The sequence below is a fragment of the Naegleria gruberi genome (assembly GCF_000004985.1).
Source record: "Naegleria gruberi genomic scaffold NAEGRscaffold_4, whole genome shotgun sequence".
NCBI classification, from domain to species: domain Eukaryota; phylum Heterolobosea; class Eutetramitea; order Acrasida; family Naegleriidae; genus Naegleria; species Naegleria gruberi.
In genome coordinates, this window is record NW_003163323.1 from 326,372 (window position 1) to 345,828 (window position 19,457).

Here is a 19,457-nt window from a genome sequence, read left to right on the forward strand (position 1 = left end):
AATAAAATGTTGGCCATTGCTCTATGAACTTTATTTAATGAATCCTTGTAATAAGATAAATCCTATTTTCTATATTACTCTCCCATTAAAATGATAATATCAAGATACATGTAAGGAAGTTTTTGAAGCAATGCATTTACATTCAACACACAGCAGTAGCTATTCTATTGAGCGGATAGAAAAGGTCTTGATAAGGTTGTGGTATTCTCAAATCAATAATATTTGAATATTCAAAATTGAAAAAAATGATTTCTTCCACTCAACAACCAACTTCATCCATGACTGTACTCTCATCCTCCGAAGATAGGGAGGGTAATGGTGCATCTTCTACAAATGTTGACTCTCTGATAACATCAGTTGAATCTATTGAAGACATTTCAACAAGTCGTAGTATGAACACTTCACAAATACCAAATTTACTTCAACAATCAACAGCAACAACCAATAATTCCGATCATCATGCAACAACAGAGGAAACAGAAGAAGGAGATGAACCACCTTTTGAAATATCAGTTATTGGAAATACAGGAGTAATTGCTATAGCTTTGAAGGATAAACAGGATTATATTCACTCTGACATTATTCCAGCAATTACGAAAAAATTGGATAAATTATTTAGATTGGCCAAAGCAAAGCCAAAAATTCATAAATATTCGAGATTGAGCGAAATATGGGAAGAATTCAAAGAATGGTTTGGAACTAATGCTTGGGAAGTTTTCTTGTTCAGATTGTTCGATTGTTTGATAGTCATGTCTGTACTATTCTGCATGAGAAAGATTTTACCTACAAGTATTTCAAGACTTTTGGAATGGTTTATTGATCCAGTCGATGAGGGTTTCCCTTACAGTCAACAAGAACAATAAATTAACTATACAGTGTTAATATTTCAGTTTTTGTTTACATTGAATACTGGAAATAGGTAGCTCCATGTTTGTGGTAAAGTTCTCGTTTGTATGGATCTCCCAAAATGGAGAAGGCATAGTTGATTTGTTTGAATCTTTCAATAATTTCTTCTGTGGTCCATTCCTCATCGTTTGTTTTGGTTTGTGTTGTAGATGATTCTTCTTGTTCTGGTTCGCCTGAGATTTCAGATGATGAGAGAACAGATTTTCTTTTACTGGAATTGAACAAATCAGGATGGTAAATCATAGCAAGCTGAGACAGTTAGGTTGAGTGAATTTAAAATACTTGCCTTCTTATATTGAGATCGAATTTCTTCTTGAGTATACAAGCTAAACTTTTGGGCATCAAGTTCTAAAAGAGAGTATAAATCACAACCCTTACTGATTTCAATGGCAAGGGCAGTATTACCATCTGATGGGTTAGCACAATACTTCCAGGCATTCGAGTAAATTTTTTGTAATGGCTTGTTGGAAATATACTTGTTGTGAACGTGGACAGCAAACTTCTTATGGTGCTCCTTATGTAATAAAGGTTTGTAGTATGTCTCTGTGCTAGCTCCAAATGCAGCAAATAAAGAAAAGAAAAATCCATAAATTAATGAGCTATAGATGTCAATAAATGGGAATAATGAGGAAATAATACCCCAACCAGAGTAAACTCCTGTAAAGTATGATAAAAATAATTTAGGGAAACTGTATGGTACATATCCTGTCACATAGCTTGTATCAATGCCGTTTGTAAATGAGTGGAACGTATGTTCACCATGAGACAAGTTTCTAACCTTATGTCTAATATGGAATGGACTGAAAAGTTTAAGGGTATGTGGAAAATTGAGAACATCCTGTTTGACATAGACAGGAATATAAATCATTTCCTTTTTGTGTAATTTGAAATCAGTTTTTTCAATATTAAAATTAGAAAGTTGAATAGTTGGAGAATCGAATAAAGTTCGTTCTTCTGTGGAGGTTATAGTTTTGGAGATAATTTGTTTCATGCTTTCTTGGAGTTTGTGAGGTACTGTATTATCCAAAGCCAATGACCAAGATGTTTCCCAATCGACAGTATAATAATCGACAGAATAATCTCTTTTAAATGATGATCTCTTGAACCATGATTTGATATCATCCCACAAATTTTGATACCATTTCAATTTGTAATTAATTTTTGAAATATAGGTAGGGTCTGTGAGGTATTTCTTATCTATTTTATATGCAATTCTATTGATATACCTTCTCTCAAAAGAAGTTGATGCATATATTGTGGCATAATCATCAACCATCGTTTCAGTACCCAATAATTTAGTTGGCTCGACATGTTCGTCCAATTTGATATGATCTATAATACAGCTAATAGTTATTTCTGAGCTTGTAAGAGTTTCAATTTTGAAGGTATGGTCTTGAATTTGAAATTGATTTTTCAGAATTGTTTTCATAATATCAGCAAGTTCTTTCAATCTGCTTTCATCTTCCAATTTTAACTCTTTCAAAATTTTCTTTTGATTCTTTTGCTTTTGATGTACATCTCTTTGTGAAAAATCCTCAGGATTAGCGGTCAATATGAGAGGATCCTTTTCAGGAATAACTTCCTCAATTTCTCCGAACAAATTGGTCAATAATTCTCTTTGTTTCCTTGGATCGATAGTAATCCTTGTTTTTACTTTATATCCACAAGCATCACCATATTGAAAAACCCACAATGGAACATAAACTTGTTCAGGATACACATCTGGTTTGTACCAACTTCTTGGTCCATAGAATCTATTTTTCTGATGAGCATACTCCACAAAAGCATCACTAGCATCCTCAGGTGATGCTCTAAATTCACTAGCTACTTTCAACTTGATTTCTCCAAGATCTTGCTGCTCATCTCGGGTGATCGTCTTTGTTCGGAATGAAAAATTCCTTGTTGCACTATTTTCCACAATTTTATAATTCTTCTTATTTGATGATAGGCTTGATGATAACAGCAGTAGTGATGTTATCTTTTTCCTAGTACTATTACCAGCAGGGACAACAAGCCTTTTAAGTGATGGCATTTTTTAATGATGATTTAAAATTGATTGAGTTGAAATATGTTTTACAATGTGTTATTTAAATATTTCGGTATTATTGGATCGGACATTGGTATTTATTGATCTTCTAAGGAGATATCACACTTTGATTGGCACAATTCAATCATGTTTGCTGCCAATTTATCATTACGTCCATTAAGCAATTGGTGATCGAAATATTGCTGGAAGAGCAGTAGTGCATTCGAATAGTCAGATTCAAAGTACATGAGACATGCATTATTGTAGGTTTTCCACTTTTGTTTCTTTTCTTGTTCTTCCAATTCGTACATCCATTCTAAAAGAGAGATAATCAATTTTCAAATAATTCAATTGAACTACTTACCATCTGCATTTCCTTGAGTGGAATCTCCAATTTCAAAGATCTTTTCCATTTTGGAATGGTCCTCTATTCCATTAATGTGAAGGCTTTCTGAATATTCCACAACTGATGAGTAATTTTGATCTTCAATCATTTTCACATATCCAACAAATCTTGTGTGATATTGAGATTCAATTGCTTTTTGAATGGAATGGGAAGAAACTAATTTCAAATCGAATTCTCTTGCCCTTCTCAACATGGTTTCCAAATTACTTTTGGCATTTGAAATAAGCGTGTAATTCTTACTATCATTTGTTCCAACATTACCACAAACACATTCTTGAAGACAGATGGCAGCTCTAATTTCCAAATCATCAATCAAATGCTTGTCAATTTTCTTTGCAAATCTGTTATTAGAAGAAAGCCATTTCTTCTCCTTAATTGACGAAAGTTTTTCCAGAATCATTCTTGTTGCTACCACTGCCTTTTCCTGATGTTTACTCTGGGCAGAAGTTGTATTGAATGAAATTGTAATGGAATCATTCTCAAATGAACCAAGTAATCCTCCATGTGTTCTGCATATAGTTGTGATTTGATCGAAGAAATCAGTCAACATATGAATTGTATCATGTGGAGAATGAATTGAGTTCAATACTTTTGAAAAATTATCTATCATGATGTTACTAATGGAAACTTTCTTCTTTTCTAAGAATAGAGAGAACATATCAGCCTTGATACTTGAATATTTGGAACCTTTTGAAGAATTCTCTGTATGATTAGTTCTAAATGATTCCTTCACTTGAGAATTGCTTTTGAATGAGCTCGAAATTGATTGTAACTCATTTGGCTTAGTTCCATTCTCTTCAGAGGAGCCCATACCCTTCTGATCCAATTGAGCAAGCAAATGAGGTGGAAGGAAAGCTCTATACATTTTGATAGTGTTGGTCATTTCTAAAAAGTGTTTTTGTAAAGTTCTAACTTCTGAAAAAGTACTTGGTTGAACATTGACATTTTCCAAGTCCATGTGAGAAACTGCTTCGAATTGTTCGATGAGATTGTTGAATGGTTTTACAATTTTTATGGAAACGAGAACAGAGAGTGAGATAGAGACTGAAACAATAATTAAGGCGCCCAAAAGTGACGAAACAATTCCAATAATTACTGATCCCATATAGTTCCACTTTGGAATACTCAGAACAAACATCCAATCAATGTTGGTATTTAGACACAATCTATATATCGAAACATAATCAGTCATGTGGTCAAATGTTTTAGGAGTGTTGCAGGCAATGTTCGATTTAATATCTCCTTTAGCAAAATCAACAATTACATTGTAGATACTATTGATTCTTGTGTCCTCAATATTGGAAGCCGTCTTTCTGGCAACGTTTCCATTATCATCTAGAACGGCAGTTTTGGTATCCCTGTTATCAACTTTATCAATGGTCAACTTGGTGTTCAATAAAAAAAATACTTACTAGCAACTAGATAATTTTGGGCAACTTCAAATATAAAACTCTTGGACCCATCGATGATTTTCGTCTTATTAATCAAGAAATCAGATGCACTAGCCACTGTAATATCAAATCCTTGAAAATAATCAAATTTAATGGTATCCTGAGCTGATCTAGCAGTGAAAGAGAAACAATAAACTAATGAATAGAAGGTATCCAAATTTTCAGTGGTAACATCCACAAATCCTCTTGTAAAGGTCAGTTTTTCAGGATGTTCATTACAAGTCTCTATAATATAGTCAACATCTAATGGGTCTTGAATTATATCTGGAACATTTCCTCTCTGACATGTTTCATACTTTTCTAAATCTGGATCACATTTGTAAAATATCTGATGGTCTTGTGTACAATTGAGAATTGAAACATCTGTTCCTGAATTGTAAATTCCAAGATTAGTTCCAGAATTCTTTCCAACATAAATTGTTACAACAAGGTCAGAGTTTGCTCTCTGTTCTGATAAATAGGTCTGATAGACAATCTTTTCTATCTGATCATAGTTTTCAAAATCCAACAGGAATCTAATTTGAGCTCGCATGGTGTCAGCCCCATGAGTAACATCAAGCAAAATCTTCTTGACCGAATTGACTATTTCATTAAACTCTGAATCTCTTTCAGTTAAACTCAAATTGAAATTAGAAGGAAGTAAAGAGCTCATCCAAATAGCCGATAGAAAAAGAACACTAATCAATACTATTACTGAAATTAGAATAATAATACAGAACTTGATTGAAGCGAATGGTTTTCTTGATTCATCGAAATTTGTTTTTTCTAAAACTTTTTCAGAGTGAGAAGCTGAAGAAAAAACAGCACTTTCTTCATCAACATCATTGGGATGAATTGCATTTGAGGACTTGTTGACCACCATTGTATTTTCTTTTGAGGTTTTTTATTAATTGATGTTTTTTGACCTCTGTTGTGATAAGTGACATTGAAGTTAATTAGTAGGGATAGAGCGGCAGTGACAGAAAGAGATATATTCCTTTTGAGGTAAATTAAGAATCGTCTAAGGACTTTTCTCAATATTTGCACTCAATTTTCATCATCTCTTTCAATAGACATTAATTTTGGGCCCGTAGTTGACTTTTATTTATCTAATCCCCGTGAAATCTCTTGAATCTTTTTGCTTCATTCTCCTATTACTACAATAAATATGCATTGCCAATAAATTAAAAATGGAAAGTTTATTTACAAATCGAATATTTACAATTTTGGCTCCATTTAAATATAAGTGAATGCACTTGCAATTAAACATGTTGTTGTTGTTGAATAATTGGATAATGAACAATTGGAGTTTGGCTATACACAACTGGAACTTGAGCCATAAATTGAGATGGCATTTCTTCTTCCTCTCTTAATGGTTGATGAGATTCTTTCTTTTGTAATGAAATAGAATAACCCTTCTTCTTCAAAATGCAAAATGTAATAGAAGCTCCACAAATTAAACAAGTAGAACAAGTCAAGACAATTCCTCCAATTATTGCCAAAATCATTCCAAATGGAAATCCACGTTCATTTTGACGAGATTCTCTTTCATTGTTATCCAAATTGGAATTGTTATCATCTTGAGCAGATTCAGTGTTTGATTGTTGGGATTCGTCTTGTTGTTTCTTAGGTGGCTTGGAAGAATGTTGAGGTTTTGGTCTTGGTGGCAATTGACCAGATTGTTGAGGAGTAGGTCTTGGTGGCATATGAGAATCTTGTGGCTTTGGAGGCATTCCACCAGAAGGCATTGGTCTAGGTGGCATTGATCCATTTGGTCTTGGAGGTCTTTGCTTATTCGAATCTTGTTGAGTTTCTTGAGCGAAAGCAAATGTCAAACATAGCAAGAATGTAACAATGAAGAGAATTAATTGTTTTGAGCACATTTTCATATTAAACATGTTATTGTATTTTAATTTGTTTGTTCAATTAAAACTCGATATCTTTTGGTTTTATAGGAATTCTAAACTTGGAACTCAATAAATGCGACAGTAATACACTCAACGTTGGTCAACTCTTCCAAATTGAAATGGAAGAAGAATTAAGGATTGCGGATTTAGAGTTCATAAAACAAGTTCTTTTAGAAGTTTGTGTTTTTCTTTTCAGAGAAGTAATTTGGTCATTGAAAATATGGCCTAGTAATGAAATTTCTCAAACAGTTGAAGCTGAATCTTTTTATGTATAAATTGAAATTGGTAATTTATATACAATCTGCATTTTATTCTAATTGGCTGGGTTCAATAGTTTCGAATAAGATTACGATTGTAATGATCATGATGATTGGAGATTGAAAGTCGTTTCGACCAAGAAGATCAATAGATCTGATCTTGACAACTGTAATTCTTGGAAACAAATTGTAATAATACATGTTAATATTATTATAATAAATATTGTAAAATGTTTGAGGAATAGTTTTATCAGAAATCAACCGAATCACATGCTGATGTGTAATATTTTTCTGCAACGTTACAATTTCCATTGGATAATTTGCCCAATGAATTCATCCAAATCCGACAATACCTGAAGAAATTGATTAACACTTCAAACGTCAACTGTTCAAAAAAAAAATCAACAATGTTTGGTTCGCAAGTAGGGGGCGTAAATGACTTGGCAGGGGAGTATCCAACACTTGATGTGAGCACTCCAAGATCCTCGGGAGGTTCTTTCGCCACAACATCTTCTTCATCATCCAATGTTTCGAATATTGTTGATATTTTCAATTCGAAAGAAAAATTAATAGTTATTGTTGATTCCATTGACAATTATAAAAATTCAGAAATCTACGGATCATCAACAGTTGCTTCTTCTAATAATTCAACAAATGATCAAGCAGGTGTTTATGTTCGAGTCAATTTTGACAATCAAGTTAGAATAACAGGTGTTAAAACATTTTACAGTAATACAAATCCTTGGAATATTAAATTAGGTAAAAGAGTTATTATTCCGTATGGAATTAGTGCTTTACAAAGTGGAAAGTTATCAATTGAAGTATTCGAAACACAGACAGGTGAAGCCAAAGTACAAATAGATAAAAGATTGGGAAAGACTGAACCAATCAAAATTAATGTAAGTTTTTGTTTTTTTGAATGAATTCATATTTATTGATGCTTTGACTAATTTGTAAAATAATAATAAATTATTATTAAAATATTTTACAAAATTAAAATTGGAAAATATTAGGTATTCGATATGAATCATCCAGTTGAATTTTCACTCAATTTAAGTGATGATGTTCAAGTACAATTTAGATTTATGAGAGCTCCACTTGCCAATAAGGGACATTATAAAGCAATGGAAAGAAGTATCTATTCACTTCTTTTGAAAATGAAGCAATATGGTGAAAATGCACTTTCTAGAATTAATAATCCAGAAGAAGATGATGATGATTACGATCCAGAGAAGGAAGAGGAAGAAATCTCAACAAGACAACCAAAAATACTCAAATCTGGATTCATGTTAAAAAGAGGACAGGGTAATTTTGCCAAGTGGGCTCGTCGTTATATTGAATTGGATGATACACTCTTATTGAAATATTATGCATCTGATTCAGAGGAAGATAGGAAAGAACCTCTAGGTATTGTTGTTATTGACAGTGATGCAATGGTTTATGTGCCACGAGATGAAGCCATGGAAAAGGAATTACAAAAACAAAAGAATATTGAAAAATCAAAGGAATTTGTCTATTACAATCAGGCTCTATTGGATGAAGATGATGCACAGAACAGTTTTGAGAGTATTGACGATTTGGAAGCTGACGAACAACAAACCATCAACATTATTAGAAGAAAACGTAGAGAATTGGAAAGAAGAGGTCCAATGCTTGATTTGGATGAATTATATCCTTATTATTTACTTGCTTCTAGTGAAAGTGAAAGAGATAGAACACTCATCATTGATGAAATCATTGAATCAATTGAAAAGGAAGAGTCTGGTGAATCAGTCACTATTAAATCTCACACAAAGGAAGAGAGAAAATTGGAAAAATTCTTAAATTTGGTAAATCCAAAAGGTTTCAAGTTTTCCCTTCAATGTCAAACTAGTTTCAGTAACGGAAAGGAACATAATTTGAGAGAGCATCAATTCATTACTGATTCTGAAGAAGCTAGAAAGGAATGGATAACTGCTATCTGTGAACACATCTTACTCGAAGAAAAGAGAACTGATTTGAGAGATCCTGAAGAAGAAATTCACTCCAAGATTTTCCCATATCTGGACTTTTTCGAATTATTAACAACTGAAACACCACTTCAAGAAGTTGTCAGATGTTTCAATTCCTTCCAACTCAATGTTTCTGAAAAGATGGTTGCTCCTCTGTTAACACTCTTTGATGCCTCTGATTCACCAAAGACAAGTGTGGAATTTGTCAAAAGTGCCATCTCTGTCGAAGTTGACAGTGCAGAATCTGCTGGTACCCTTTTCAGAAGAAACAGTTTATCATCCAAATTGGTAACCTTATTCTTTAAAGTTTTTGGTTTGCGTTATCTCACCAAAACTATTAAACCATTCCTCATGAAACTCATCAAGGAAAATAAGAGTTATGAAATTGATGACGAAAAGGTTGCATCAGATATTGCTGATAAGAATGCTGAATTATTGAAGGGAATTTGTGATGAAGTGTTAAATTTGATTATCAATTCAAAGTATGAATGTCCACCTCAAATCAGAGAAGTCCTAGCTCATACTTTTGAAGAATCTGAGCAAAAGTATGCAGCAAGTGGTGAATTGTGTGTTGGTGGTTTGCTGTTTTTGAGATTCTTCTGTCCTGCCCTTGTTACTCCACAACTTTTTGGTTTAATTAAGGATTCACCACCAAAGAATGTTCAACGTACATTAACATTATTGACAAAGATTCTCCAAAATATTGCCAATCAAATTAGAACTAGTGAAAGTAAGAAGGAAAAATTCATGAAGAGAGTTGAGGCCTATACTGGTGCTCAAATTGACAGTGTGAAGGATTTCTTGAGAAGTATGTCAGAAGAACCAAAGAAATATGTCAGAGAAACTAAGGAAATAGTTCCTGATCTCATCAAATTACAAAGTTTGGAATTTATTGCTCACCACTTTGGTGAAGCATTTACCAAAAAGTATTACAATTTCGAAAATGATATCATTACTGAGGCCACATTCCACAAGTTTGCCAATCGTTTGGCACTCATCTCTAAAGCAGGTCTCGATAAGAAAATCAAACAACTTTCACAAGATGATCCAAATGCCCTGGTGAGACCTTCAACTAAATCCACTTCATCCAATACTACTGGCGGTAGTGCTGGGAGTAGCAGGCCCAATCTCAGTATTTCAACTCAAAATCCATCGCCTTCTAAGACGATAAACTCACCCACTACCAAATCTCACTCTCCACACACTGTTTCCTCACCAAAACCAAAATGTGCCTCTCCTTCCACTTCTCCACTCACAACAACTGATAAACAACAACCAACCACTCCTCGAGGAATTACTTATAAGAATCGTTCACCATCTGTCTCTGTAAACGATGTAGGACGTCTCACAAAGAATGTGAAAAAGATTGGTGGAACTGAATGGGACAGAAAAAGAGAAAGGAGAGCTGGAATCATAGTCAACCCAACCACATCAACTGCATCTTCATCAACTGATACAACTGCTACTACTAGTGCAACAACTTCCAATACTTCCGACTCCACAACAACCTCAACAACAGATTCTTCTGCATTATCAAAGAGAGGTTCCATGAGAATTTTCAAACGTGTTGGAAACTCAAATTCCTCTCTCTATGATTAAATTTGGAAAACTCATTCCACAAAATAAATAATGTTAAATAAGAATCCATCCAATAATACCATTAGTTGAAACATTGTTTGCTACCTTAAACATTTATGGAACTTGAACTTATAAAAAAAATGGCGCAACAAGTTGTTCACTTGATAACGAAAGATAATGTCGCGCACACGCTTGAGGATGTAATCGTGATGAGTAGAATGTGGGAAAAGCTAAAGGATTCGGATGGTGAGGAAATTGTTAGTATTCACCTTCCGAATATTAATCACTTGACTTTACAAAAAGTTATTGAATATTGTGAGTATTATTCTCTACCTGAAAGAGTTGAAAGAAAGTTTCCAATGATGGGGACAAGGAAGGAAGAAATCAGTGATTGGGACAATCAGGTTAGTAATTGGAAAGTAAATTTTAATGAAATAATGTGAGATAGTTTTTAGAATTGGATTCGGCTCTATTGATTGATATTGCATTATCTGCCAACTATTTGGATATTACAAAGTTAGTGAACTCTTCATGCTTTAAGATTGCTTCATTAATTGAGAATGAAAACAGTAGTATACTGCAGGGTGAGTAGGATGTTGACATTTTGTCTCTTAATCAACATTTAGAATTACTGCAATGTACTAGTCTAGATTTCTATTATGACGAAGATGGTAATCATGTTTCTGATTTTATCATTGATTCAATTAGAGATAGGTTTTTTATAATCATTCGTGTATTGGGCATTGTGCTATTTAGTTTTAATTCGTTTACAATAATTCTGGACAAGTTAAGGTTTTGGGAAAATAGAGATTTCTGTATGGAGGCAGTCAATAATGATGGAACATTACTTCGTTATGTTTCCAGCTATCTTAAGAATGATAGAGAAATTGTTTCCACAGCTGTCAATAATACTGCTTATGCACTTACATATGCACCAACACAGTTTAAAGAGGACAAGGAAATGATTTTGCAAGCTGTGAAACAAGGTGGAGATATTTTACATTTGGTACCTACAGAGTTACGGAACGATAGAGAAATAGTTGAGCAAGCAGTAAAGAAAAATGGAATGGCCATAAAGAATGTATCAGAAGAGTTGAGGAAAGATAGGAATACTGTTTTAGAGGCTGTCAGGCAAAGTGGTTGGGCGTTTCAAGAGGTTCCAGAAGAATTCAAGAAGGACAGAGAGATTGTTTTTGAGGCAGTTAAGCAAACACCACAAATGCTCGAATTTGCTGATACTGGACTGGTTAATGATAGAGAGTTCATCTTACAGATTATCAAGAACAATGAAAATATCTTGGAATATGTTTCAGAATCATTTAGGAATGATAGAGAGTTCATCCTTCAAGCTGTGAAAGTTAGAGGTTTTGTGCTTTCTCATATTCCAGAGGAATTGAAGAAAGACAGAGAAATTACATTGGAAGCAGTTAAAGAAAATGGCCTTGCTATTCAAGCAGCACACGAAGACTTTACAAATGATAGAGAAATTGTTTTGGAAGCCATCAAACAAGATGCCAAAGCTTGGAAACAATTATTAGAAGAATGTAGAGACAGTGCCGAAATGCAAATAGAATTATTTGGTTTGGCTCTCTACTCCGCTTCACAAGAATTGAGAAATGATCCTGAAATTTCCCAATTTGCATCCCAAGAATATGGAGAAGAAATACTAGAACTAGGCCAGAGTTATCTCAATCCTCCCCCAATGGAATAAACTATTTCTTAATAGTTGTTTATTCGCAGGTATCAAGATCTTCTTCATCAATATAGAAAGCAAATCCACTTCCTTTCAGTAAATCTTTACCAAATACCTTTTTGAATTCTGCAATTCTTTTTCTTGCATCAGTAGATAATGGTAACATGTTGAGTAATTGGCTTGGAATAATTTCTCTATTGAAGAAGATTGATAATCCATCATTCTCTTCAAATTCCAATCCTCGTTTCTTTTCAGCCTGTTCATTGAATGTAAAGTATTTGTTTTCTTCCAACTTGCTCTTTAATTCATCGTTCAAAGGTACCCATGTATAGGTATCAAAACAAAGAATTTCACTTGGGCTGTATTGACCCTTGTATTTCATCTTTTGGCAACTGTGAATATAAAATCCAAGATAGTAATATTTAAAATTTGGGAACTTCTCACTTTCCTTCTTGATCATTTCAATTTCTGTAAGTGCAGAGTAAATACCAAGTGATAAATCCGAGTAGTCAGCATCGTAAAAGAAATAGACAGAGCTCAATCCAGTTGGAAGAACATCTAGAACGCTCACAGCAATCAATTTGTTGTCCAATCTGTATTGGAGATGGAATGTACCATATCCTTTCAATGGTTTCTTGTCTGATGTGGAATCTGTATCCACGTTCAACAAGCTAGAGTCACAGAGGAATCTCTGGTATCCTTTTGGAGTGCTATCATCTTCTTTGTGGACGATCTTTTGATACTTTTGATAGAGTTTGTATTCCTCTTCTCTATATTCAGAATCCATTAGAACTGTCTTGATTTCATGTAGTCTAGGATGAATCGCCTCTTTTTGAGTCGACTCTTTTTGCTTGGATTGTTCAAAATTTTTCTTTAACTGTTTGTCCAAAAGTTCAATATTAATATATCCGTTTTCTTCAATCTTGATAGAAATGTGATACGTTTCTTCCCATGAATGTTCATTAAGAAGTGAAACAATTTTTTCAGCCAATTCTTTCTTTTCAATTTCCTTGCAACCAAATTTCTTTTGCAATCCAAAGATTGAAAATGCTATTGGTGTTGACAATAAGTTTGGATTCTTCTGATTGGTTTGAATTCTTTGTTTTTCAAAAACTTGTTCTAATTGCTCTTTCAATTTTTCTGTATTGTTACAGCCCTCAAATAAATCAACAATTTTTTGCATATTTTCCTTCAATAATTTTCTAAAATTATTGGTAATAGTTTCTACAATTGAATTTTCATCCTCGAATTTTCTCTTTTTTGGATCTTTTTCACTTGTAGAGCTGTTATTATTTTCCTTCGATTCTTCATGATGAAAGGTACCCGTTTCCAAATATTTATCCATCTTTTTCATCACCTTTTTCTGATTCTTATTCATTTTAAACTCCAAACAATTTAACCTAATAGCATATTGTGGACAACATGTCTTATCATTCTGTGGTTGATAATAATACACTCCCGATCTTCTCATATTATGATACATCATCTTTTCATAAATATTGGCAGGAAGTTGATAAACGTGAAATCCAACACTCACAGAGGTATCGGGAGTTCTCACATTCTTACCCGACTCATCTAATGTCTTACAATAACCACAACTATGAGCATCCTCTCCGTGAAAAATAATTGGACAATAGTGTTGTTGTGGTTGCTTTTGTGCGGATCGATTTCGTTGACTCATTTTTTTTGATCTTTAAATAAATAAAATTCCACCAATAAGAATAACATTAATGAGTTGATCATTACAAAATTGTTTTGAATAGAAGATGGAATTGAGAAAACAGTTATTGTTAGATGGGACAAATAGTCTATACTGAATAAGCAGTGTCGGATAATAGTTAAACACGTTTGTGAAATGTCCACCAACATTTAATAGTCGTACATTTACACGTGTTTCGAATGGTTTGTGGAATTATTTAACAAGCTCACATTTTGGTCATTCTTTGAAAATCAAAAACAAAATGCAAACCCAAGTTATAATTATTGGTGGTGGAATTGGTGGATTGGCTCTTGGACAAGGTTTGAAAAAAGCTGGAATTTCTTTCATAATATGTGAAAGGGACCTGTCAAGAGATTATAGACCTCAAGGATATAGATTACGTATTAGTTCAGAAGGACATGATGCTCTTGAGAAGTTGCTACCAACAAATGTTTGGGAATTATTCAATAAGGTCATTATTACAAACAAGTTAAAGTTTACAAATATTGATGCATTGGAGGGAAAAGTTGTTCCAATGGAGAGATCTCCACCGAATCATGCTGATCCAAATAAGCCAAATACTGCTGATAGACATGTTCTTCGTGCATTGTTGATGTTTGGTTTGGAAGATGATGTTAAATTTGGATGGGAATATCAAGAACATCAGTTGACCAATGATGGTGTTAGGGTTTTCTTTAAGAATGGTCAAACAATTGAAGGTAATATTTTGGTAGCAGCTGATGGTGCCAATTCCAAAGTTAGAGTGGCAGAAATTCCTGATCACAAACTTTTGGACACTGAAGGTAGAGCCATATTTGGTAAAACTCTTCTTACTAATGAACTAGAATCCAAATTTCCAAAGGAAGGTCTTCAGAACACAACCATGATCACTCAATCTGAACCACTGGTTAATTTATTTCTCGAACCAGTTTCCTTCACTCATGATCATGAAATGATTTCAGGAGGAAAAATCCCTAAACCTCACAACTATGTTTATTGGGTTCTTGTTTTGAATAGAGTCAATTTAGAGTTACAAGATAAGGAACTATTTCAATTATCAAAGGAAGAATTGAAGAAATATGCTCTTCAATTGACAGAAAATTGGAATGGCAGTGTTAGATCATTAATTGAACTTTCTCAAGAAAGTGAAAGCTCTTTTATTAGAATCTCATCTTTTTCACCAAATATTCCAGAGTGGAAAACTGAAAGATTGACCTTTGTTGGAGATTCCATTCATGCCATGACTCCAATTGGATTGGGAGCAAACCTAGCTATGAAAGATGCTGCAATTCTATGCGACTGTCTTGTCAAGAATGGAATTAACAAGGAATCCCTTAGAATTTATGAGAAGGAAATGAAACTCTATGCTGAAGAGAACATTAGACTATCAAGACAAGGAGGTTTCAGATTATTTAGACAACCAGAATTTGAAAACTGTAAATTTATTCAATAGTAATAGTTAGGAAGAACAAGATTTTAATTAGCTTAGAAACTTATTCAACACTTAAAATCTTTACAATACTTCTGCAACTTTCAATGTCGAATTTGAAAATAAACAAATTTAACACATAAAAAAATGTCTCAAATACCTCCATCATCATCAACAACAACACTTTATGCTGTTCAATTCAGTGGTCATATTGATCTAACAGAGGAGGAATTCAAACAATACTATCTATCACATCTGGAAGAAAGTATTTCCAACAATGAACAAATCTATGTGGGGGGAGCAAAAGGCGCTGACGAATTAACACAAAAATTTGCACAAAAATTGATTTCCGAAACTAAAACGAGTTTCAAATTAATGATTGTTTGTGATTTGAAAAATGATGATTTTCGAGTGGATAAGAGATTTGACTGTAGGAAGGGATTTTTGAATCATACAGCACGTGATGAAATGATGACAAAGAATACCTCAAGAGATGTTGCCTTCATTCGATACAAGCCAATGTCATTGGGAAGTGGAACGTTGGCTAACATTTTGAGGAGACAATTTGGATCTAATATCAGTAAAAAGTTTAAGAGACATGCAAGAGATTTGTATGCAAAGGCAACAGATCAAGAATCGAAAGAATTATTTGATGAAATAATTGAAACATTCGTGAAGAATATGGAATCTATGAAAGGCAAGTATGGATTAGAGAAATTGCCCCAAGTTATTCATTCACATACAATGGGATACGGTAATAATTAGAATTTAAGGAAATTTCACAATATAAATTACAGTCGTTTAATAAATTAAGTTATTTCTTATTTCCAAACTGTTGAGAAATATGTGTTAAAATAATTAAATATTCAACTACTTACAATTCCCCAAATTGAGGGACTAGTTTCAACAAAAACTTTTTGTGCAATCTTGTCCATTTCTTCTTCTTTGAGATCAAGTAATTGCCCAATAACCTTGAGAAGTTTTTCTCTAACAATCTTCTCATCTGAGGTCAAGAATGAATATAAAATATTCTTCAAGTATTCTAGGTTAGGATCACCTCGTTTTTGAAGTCTGTGTAAATGTTCAATTTCTTCTTTCAATTGCTTTTCCAATTCTCTAAATGATTTTTCACTACTTTCTCTGTCTTTAATTATTTCCTTAAGCTTGTTAATAGTTTCCTTATAGTGATTAACTTCATTATCTCTACCTGCTTGAATATTGGCCAGTTCTACCAATTGATTGAAATCTCTTTCCAGAGCTGGCGTGGAAGTGGTAGGGCTCTGCTCTTCCTTTGAAGGAGTGGAAGGTTCCTCACCTGAAAGAGCATTCTCTAAAATTTGACTTTGATCAATCTTTCTTGGAGTTCTAGAGCTTGATGGTGAATCAAGAGCATTATTCATTAGATCAGTAATTTGATTTCTAAGAGATTGATTTTCGTCTTTCAAAATGGTAATTTCATTTTCTAAAGAAACATTCTTCTCTTTAAGGGATTCAGCCTCTTCGAATTGTTGTTTGGATTCGGAAATCTTCATTTGGAGCTTGGTAATTTCTCTTTCCTTATCATCCAAGATTCTTCTACTTCTTTCTCTTGAAATTCTCAACTCTTTTCTGAATTGATCATCCAACTCATCATTCTTATTTTCAAGAGTCTTCATGGAAGCCTCATATTCTTGAATTATATTTGCCTTCTCTTGATTGAACTCCTCCTTACTTCTCTCAATCTTCTTTTCCAAAGATCTGATTCTGTCCTCTAAATCATCTTTTTCTGAGTTTACACGATCAAGTTCTCCTCCAAGCTTTACAGCCTTTTCTTGAATTTCAAGTAAACTTTGAACTTGATCTTGCAAATCTTGAACTAGTTTTGTTGATTCCTCATGTTCCTCTTGCTTCTTGGTGACAGCTTCATTTAGTTGAGTGATTTGAGTTTCATAATCAACCTTAGCTTGATTAAGAGCGTCTGTTTTCTTTTTCAAGGCAGCGTGTGCTCTAGTCTTATAGGTTTTGAGTTCTTCATCCTTATCATTCAATAACTTAACCTGCTCATCATACTTATTAGTTAATTCGGATAATTTTGTTTGGAAGTTTTCTTCCAATTCCTCAATAATTGATTTGCCTGGTACCAATGTATCAAACGATTCTGTTTGACTTTGCTGAGAATAAACTTCCTTCAGTAAATCGTGCTGCATCCATTCAAGATTTGTTTTTTCTTCGTCTGTGTATTGGAAATAGAACCACAAAACTCCATCTATTAGAATCTTTTTGAGAATCTTGATATCCTTATAACTCTTTTTAACAGGCTCTGAGACAACTGGTGGCGTATTCTTTACAGTTTCACAAAGATCAGTATAAAGCTTGTCCTTTTCCTCAATGGTCTTCTTTTGATCGGAGATTTTTTCGTCACTCTCCTTGAGTTGTTTGTCGTTTTGTGATATTTGAAGTTTCAGCTCCTCGATTTGTTTGTTCAGCTTCTCAATTGATTCATCCTTTGTTTTCAATTCTTGTTGAAGAGATGAATTGAACTCGGCAGATTTGTTTCCCTCCTCTGTTTTCTTATTTAATTCTTCAATGGTTTTTTCCAAAGTAGAAACTTGCTTTTTGAGCTCTTCAATTTTCTTCATATCCTTATTACTGATTACTTTCACTTTTTCTTTCCAATCCGTGACCTTTGTTTTAAAAGTGTTCAATTCGTTCTCCTTCTCTTTGTACAATTTCTCAAATTCTGCACACTTTTTCCTGATATCTTCCTCAGAAACATTTGCATCTGCATTTGAAGAAGATTCAACCTTGTCACTTGGTTGAGCATTTGATGAAACTTCCTCATTTGTTGTTTCAGCCTTTTGATCTTCTGGATCCTTTTCCTTCTTCTTTACATTTTCATAAACTTTAACTGTTTTGGAAATCTTTTGTAAATTAGTTCCCATTTTACTCATCTTTTCTGTGATTGCCATATCACGTTGCTCGTATAATTGATCAATTTGTGTCATGAATCCCATAATCATTTGTTGTACAGTTGGATCCAAAAGTGTTCCTTTCTGAGAGTCCTCCTTCTTTTGTTGGGCAATAGAACTCGATAATCTTCCACTATTTTCCTTTGATTTAGTAATACTATTTTCACAAGTTTGTACTTTTTGTGAAAACTTGTCAGTGAAGGAGGTAAATTCATCAGACATTAAATTGCAATGGTTTTGAATAGTATCAGTGAGTGATTTCAATAATTCTTCATTATTACTTGATGATGTAACTTGGTGACTGTCAGTAGATTCTGTGGTTGTTGCTGATGATGGAGTATTATTATTTACACTGATATTTGTTTCTTCTTGTTCTGATGCAGGAGGGGAATCAACTACAACTGACGATACTTCTTCAATTGTCGATGACGGTACTTGATTCGACTCTTGTTCCGATGATGAAGCTGCCACAATTTCTGGTTCTTGTTGCTCCGATTCTTGTTGATCAACATTTACCTCGGAAGAGTGACTGGAAGTTTCTGTAGTAGGTTCAACTACTACTTGTTGTGATTCCACATTCTCAGAGGTTGAACTTGTTTCGGTTGTTGTTGATGTTGTTTCTTGTGGTTCATTTGTTGTTGTTGAGGTGGTATTCTTTGACTTCTTCTTTTTAGCCATTTTTTTGTGATGTCATCAACAATGCTGGTGTGGATGATAGAAGGCGAATTGACCAACAAAATCGAAAGAATTGTTTTTATTGATATGTGAAAATCTAGGAATGTGAAGATTACTCATCGACACATTTAAAAATCTAGGAGCAGAGACAAAATTGTGCTTATTGTCTTCTTCTCTTGAAGAAAGCCATGAAAAAGTCAAAAACTGCATAACCAACAGAAAATCCGATAGCAGCAGAGAAAGCAACAAAGAATGGTTTAACAATAAAGTTGGAAACATTAGCTTGAGCTTCCAAATAGGTTTGTCTACGATATCGCCAAACCTTAGCATCAGAATTACCTCCAGTGGTAAGGAATGAATGATCATCATCCAAGATATCGTTTCCTCCTCTTTGTGGTGTGCAAGGAGTGCTTTCTAAAGATTGGTCCATTTTTTTGGTGGGTTTTTTTGAATTAAATTTTAGGCGGGAACATTATTGGTGCTAAATAACAAAATAAACACAACAATATTTG

The 19,457-nt window shown here is 33.6% G+C and overlaps 9 protein-coding genes across 9 annotated transcripts; 4 read left to right on the forward strand and 5 right to left on the reverse strand.

Moving 5' to 3' along the window:
* Positions 1–245: 245 nt before the first annotated feature.
* Positions 246–863, forward strand: NAEGRDRAFT_62670 (uncharacterized protein; the record flags this gene model as incomplete). Its single annotated transcript, XM_002681906.1, has 1 exon — positions 246–863. The coding sequence occupies one exon, from the start codon at positions 246–248 to the stop codon at positions 861–863; it is 618 nt and encodes a 205-aa protein (XP_002681952.1).
* A 269-nt stretch (positions 864–1,132) lies between these two features.
* NAEGRDRAFT_45945 (uncharacterized protein) lies at positions 1,133–2,938 on the reverse strand (the record flags this gene model as incomplete). Its single annotated transcript, XM_002682056.1, has 1 exon — positions 1,133–2,938. One exon carries the CDS (start codon positions 2,936–2,938, stop codon positions 1,133–1,135), a length of 1,806 nt encoding a protein of 601 aa, XP_002682102.1.
* A 92-nt stretch (positions 2,939–3,030) lies between these two features.
* On the reverse strand, positions 3,031–5,651 carry NAEGRDRAFT_62672 (uncharacterized protein; the record flags this gene model as incomplete). Its single annotated transcript, XM_002682057.1, has 3 exons — positions 3,031–3,248; positions 3,297–4,706; positions 4,751–5,651. The coding sequence occupies 3 exons, from the start codon at positions 5,649–5,651 to the stop codon at positions 3,031–3,033; spliced, it is 2,529 nt and encodes an 842-aa protein (XP_002682103.1).
* A 379-nt stretch (positions 5,652–6,030) lies between these two features.
* On the reverse strand, positions 6,031–6,651 carry NAEGRDRAFT_62673 (uncharacterized protein; the record flags this gene model as incomplete). The annotated part of the gene is made up of 1 exon (XM_002682058.1): positions 6,031–6,651. The coding sequence occupies one exon, from the start codon at positions 6,649–6,651 to the stop codon at positions 6,031–6,033; it is 621 nt and encodes a 206-aa protein (XP_002682104.1).
* Positions 6,652–7,339: 688 nt separating this feature from the next.
* Positions 7,340–10,573, forward strand: NAEGRDRAFT_56817 (rasGTPase-activating protein; the record flags this gene model as incomplete). Its single annotated transcript, XM_002681907.1, has 2 exons — positions 7,340–7,831; positions 7,946–10,573. The coding sequence occupies 2 exons, from the start codon at positions 7,340–7,342 to the stop codon at positions 10,520–10,522; spliced, it is 3,069 nt and encodes a 1,022-aa protein (XP_002681953.1). The 3' UTR covers positions 10,523–10,573.
* Positions 10,574–12,219: 1,646 nt separating this feature from the next.
* NAEGRDRAFT_56818 (arginyltransferase 1-like protein) lies at positions 12,220–13,875 on the reverse strand (the record flags this gene model as incomplete). Its single annotated transcript, XM_002682059.1, has 1 exon — positions 12,220–13,875. One exon carries the CDS (start codon positions 13,873–13,875, stop codon positions 12,232–12,234), a length of 1,644 nt encoding a protein of 547 aa, XP_002682105.1. The 3' UTR covers positions 12,220–12,231.
* A 280-nt stretch (positions 13,876–14,155) lies between these two features.
* On the forward strand, positions 14,156–15,346 carry NAEGRDRAFT_30287 (uncharacterized protein; the record flags this gene model as incomplete). Its single annotated transcript, XM_002681908.1, has 1 exon — positions 14,156–15,346. The coding sequence occupies one exon, from the start codon at positions 14,156–14,158 to the stop codon at positions 15,344–15,346; it is 1,191 nt and encodes a 396-aa protein (XP_002681954.1).
* A 123-nt stretch (positions 15,347–15,469) lies between these two features.
* Positions 15,470–16,087, forward strand: NAEGRDRAFT_62678 (uncharacterized protein; the record flags this gene model as incomplete). Its single annotated transcript, XM_002681909.1, has 1 exon — positions 15,470–16,087. One exon carries the CDS (start codon positions 15,470–15,472, stop codon positions 16,085–16,087), a length of 618 nt encoding a protein of 205 aa, XP_002681955.1.
* Positions 16,088–16,099: 12 nt separating this feature from the next.
* NAEGRDRAFT_78174 (uncharacterized protein) lies at positions 16,100–18,948 on the reverse strand (the record flags this gene model as incomplete). The annotated part of the gene is made up of 2 exons (XM_002682060.1): positions 16,100–16,154; positions 16,201–18,948. 2 exons carry the CDS (start codon positions 18,946–18,948, stop codon positions 16,137–16,139), a joined length of 2,766 nt encoding a protein of 921 aa, XP_002682106.1. The 3' UTR covers positions 16,100–16,136.
* Between the last annotated feature and the right edge of the window lie 509 nt (positions 18,949–19,457).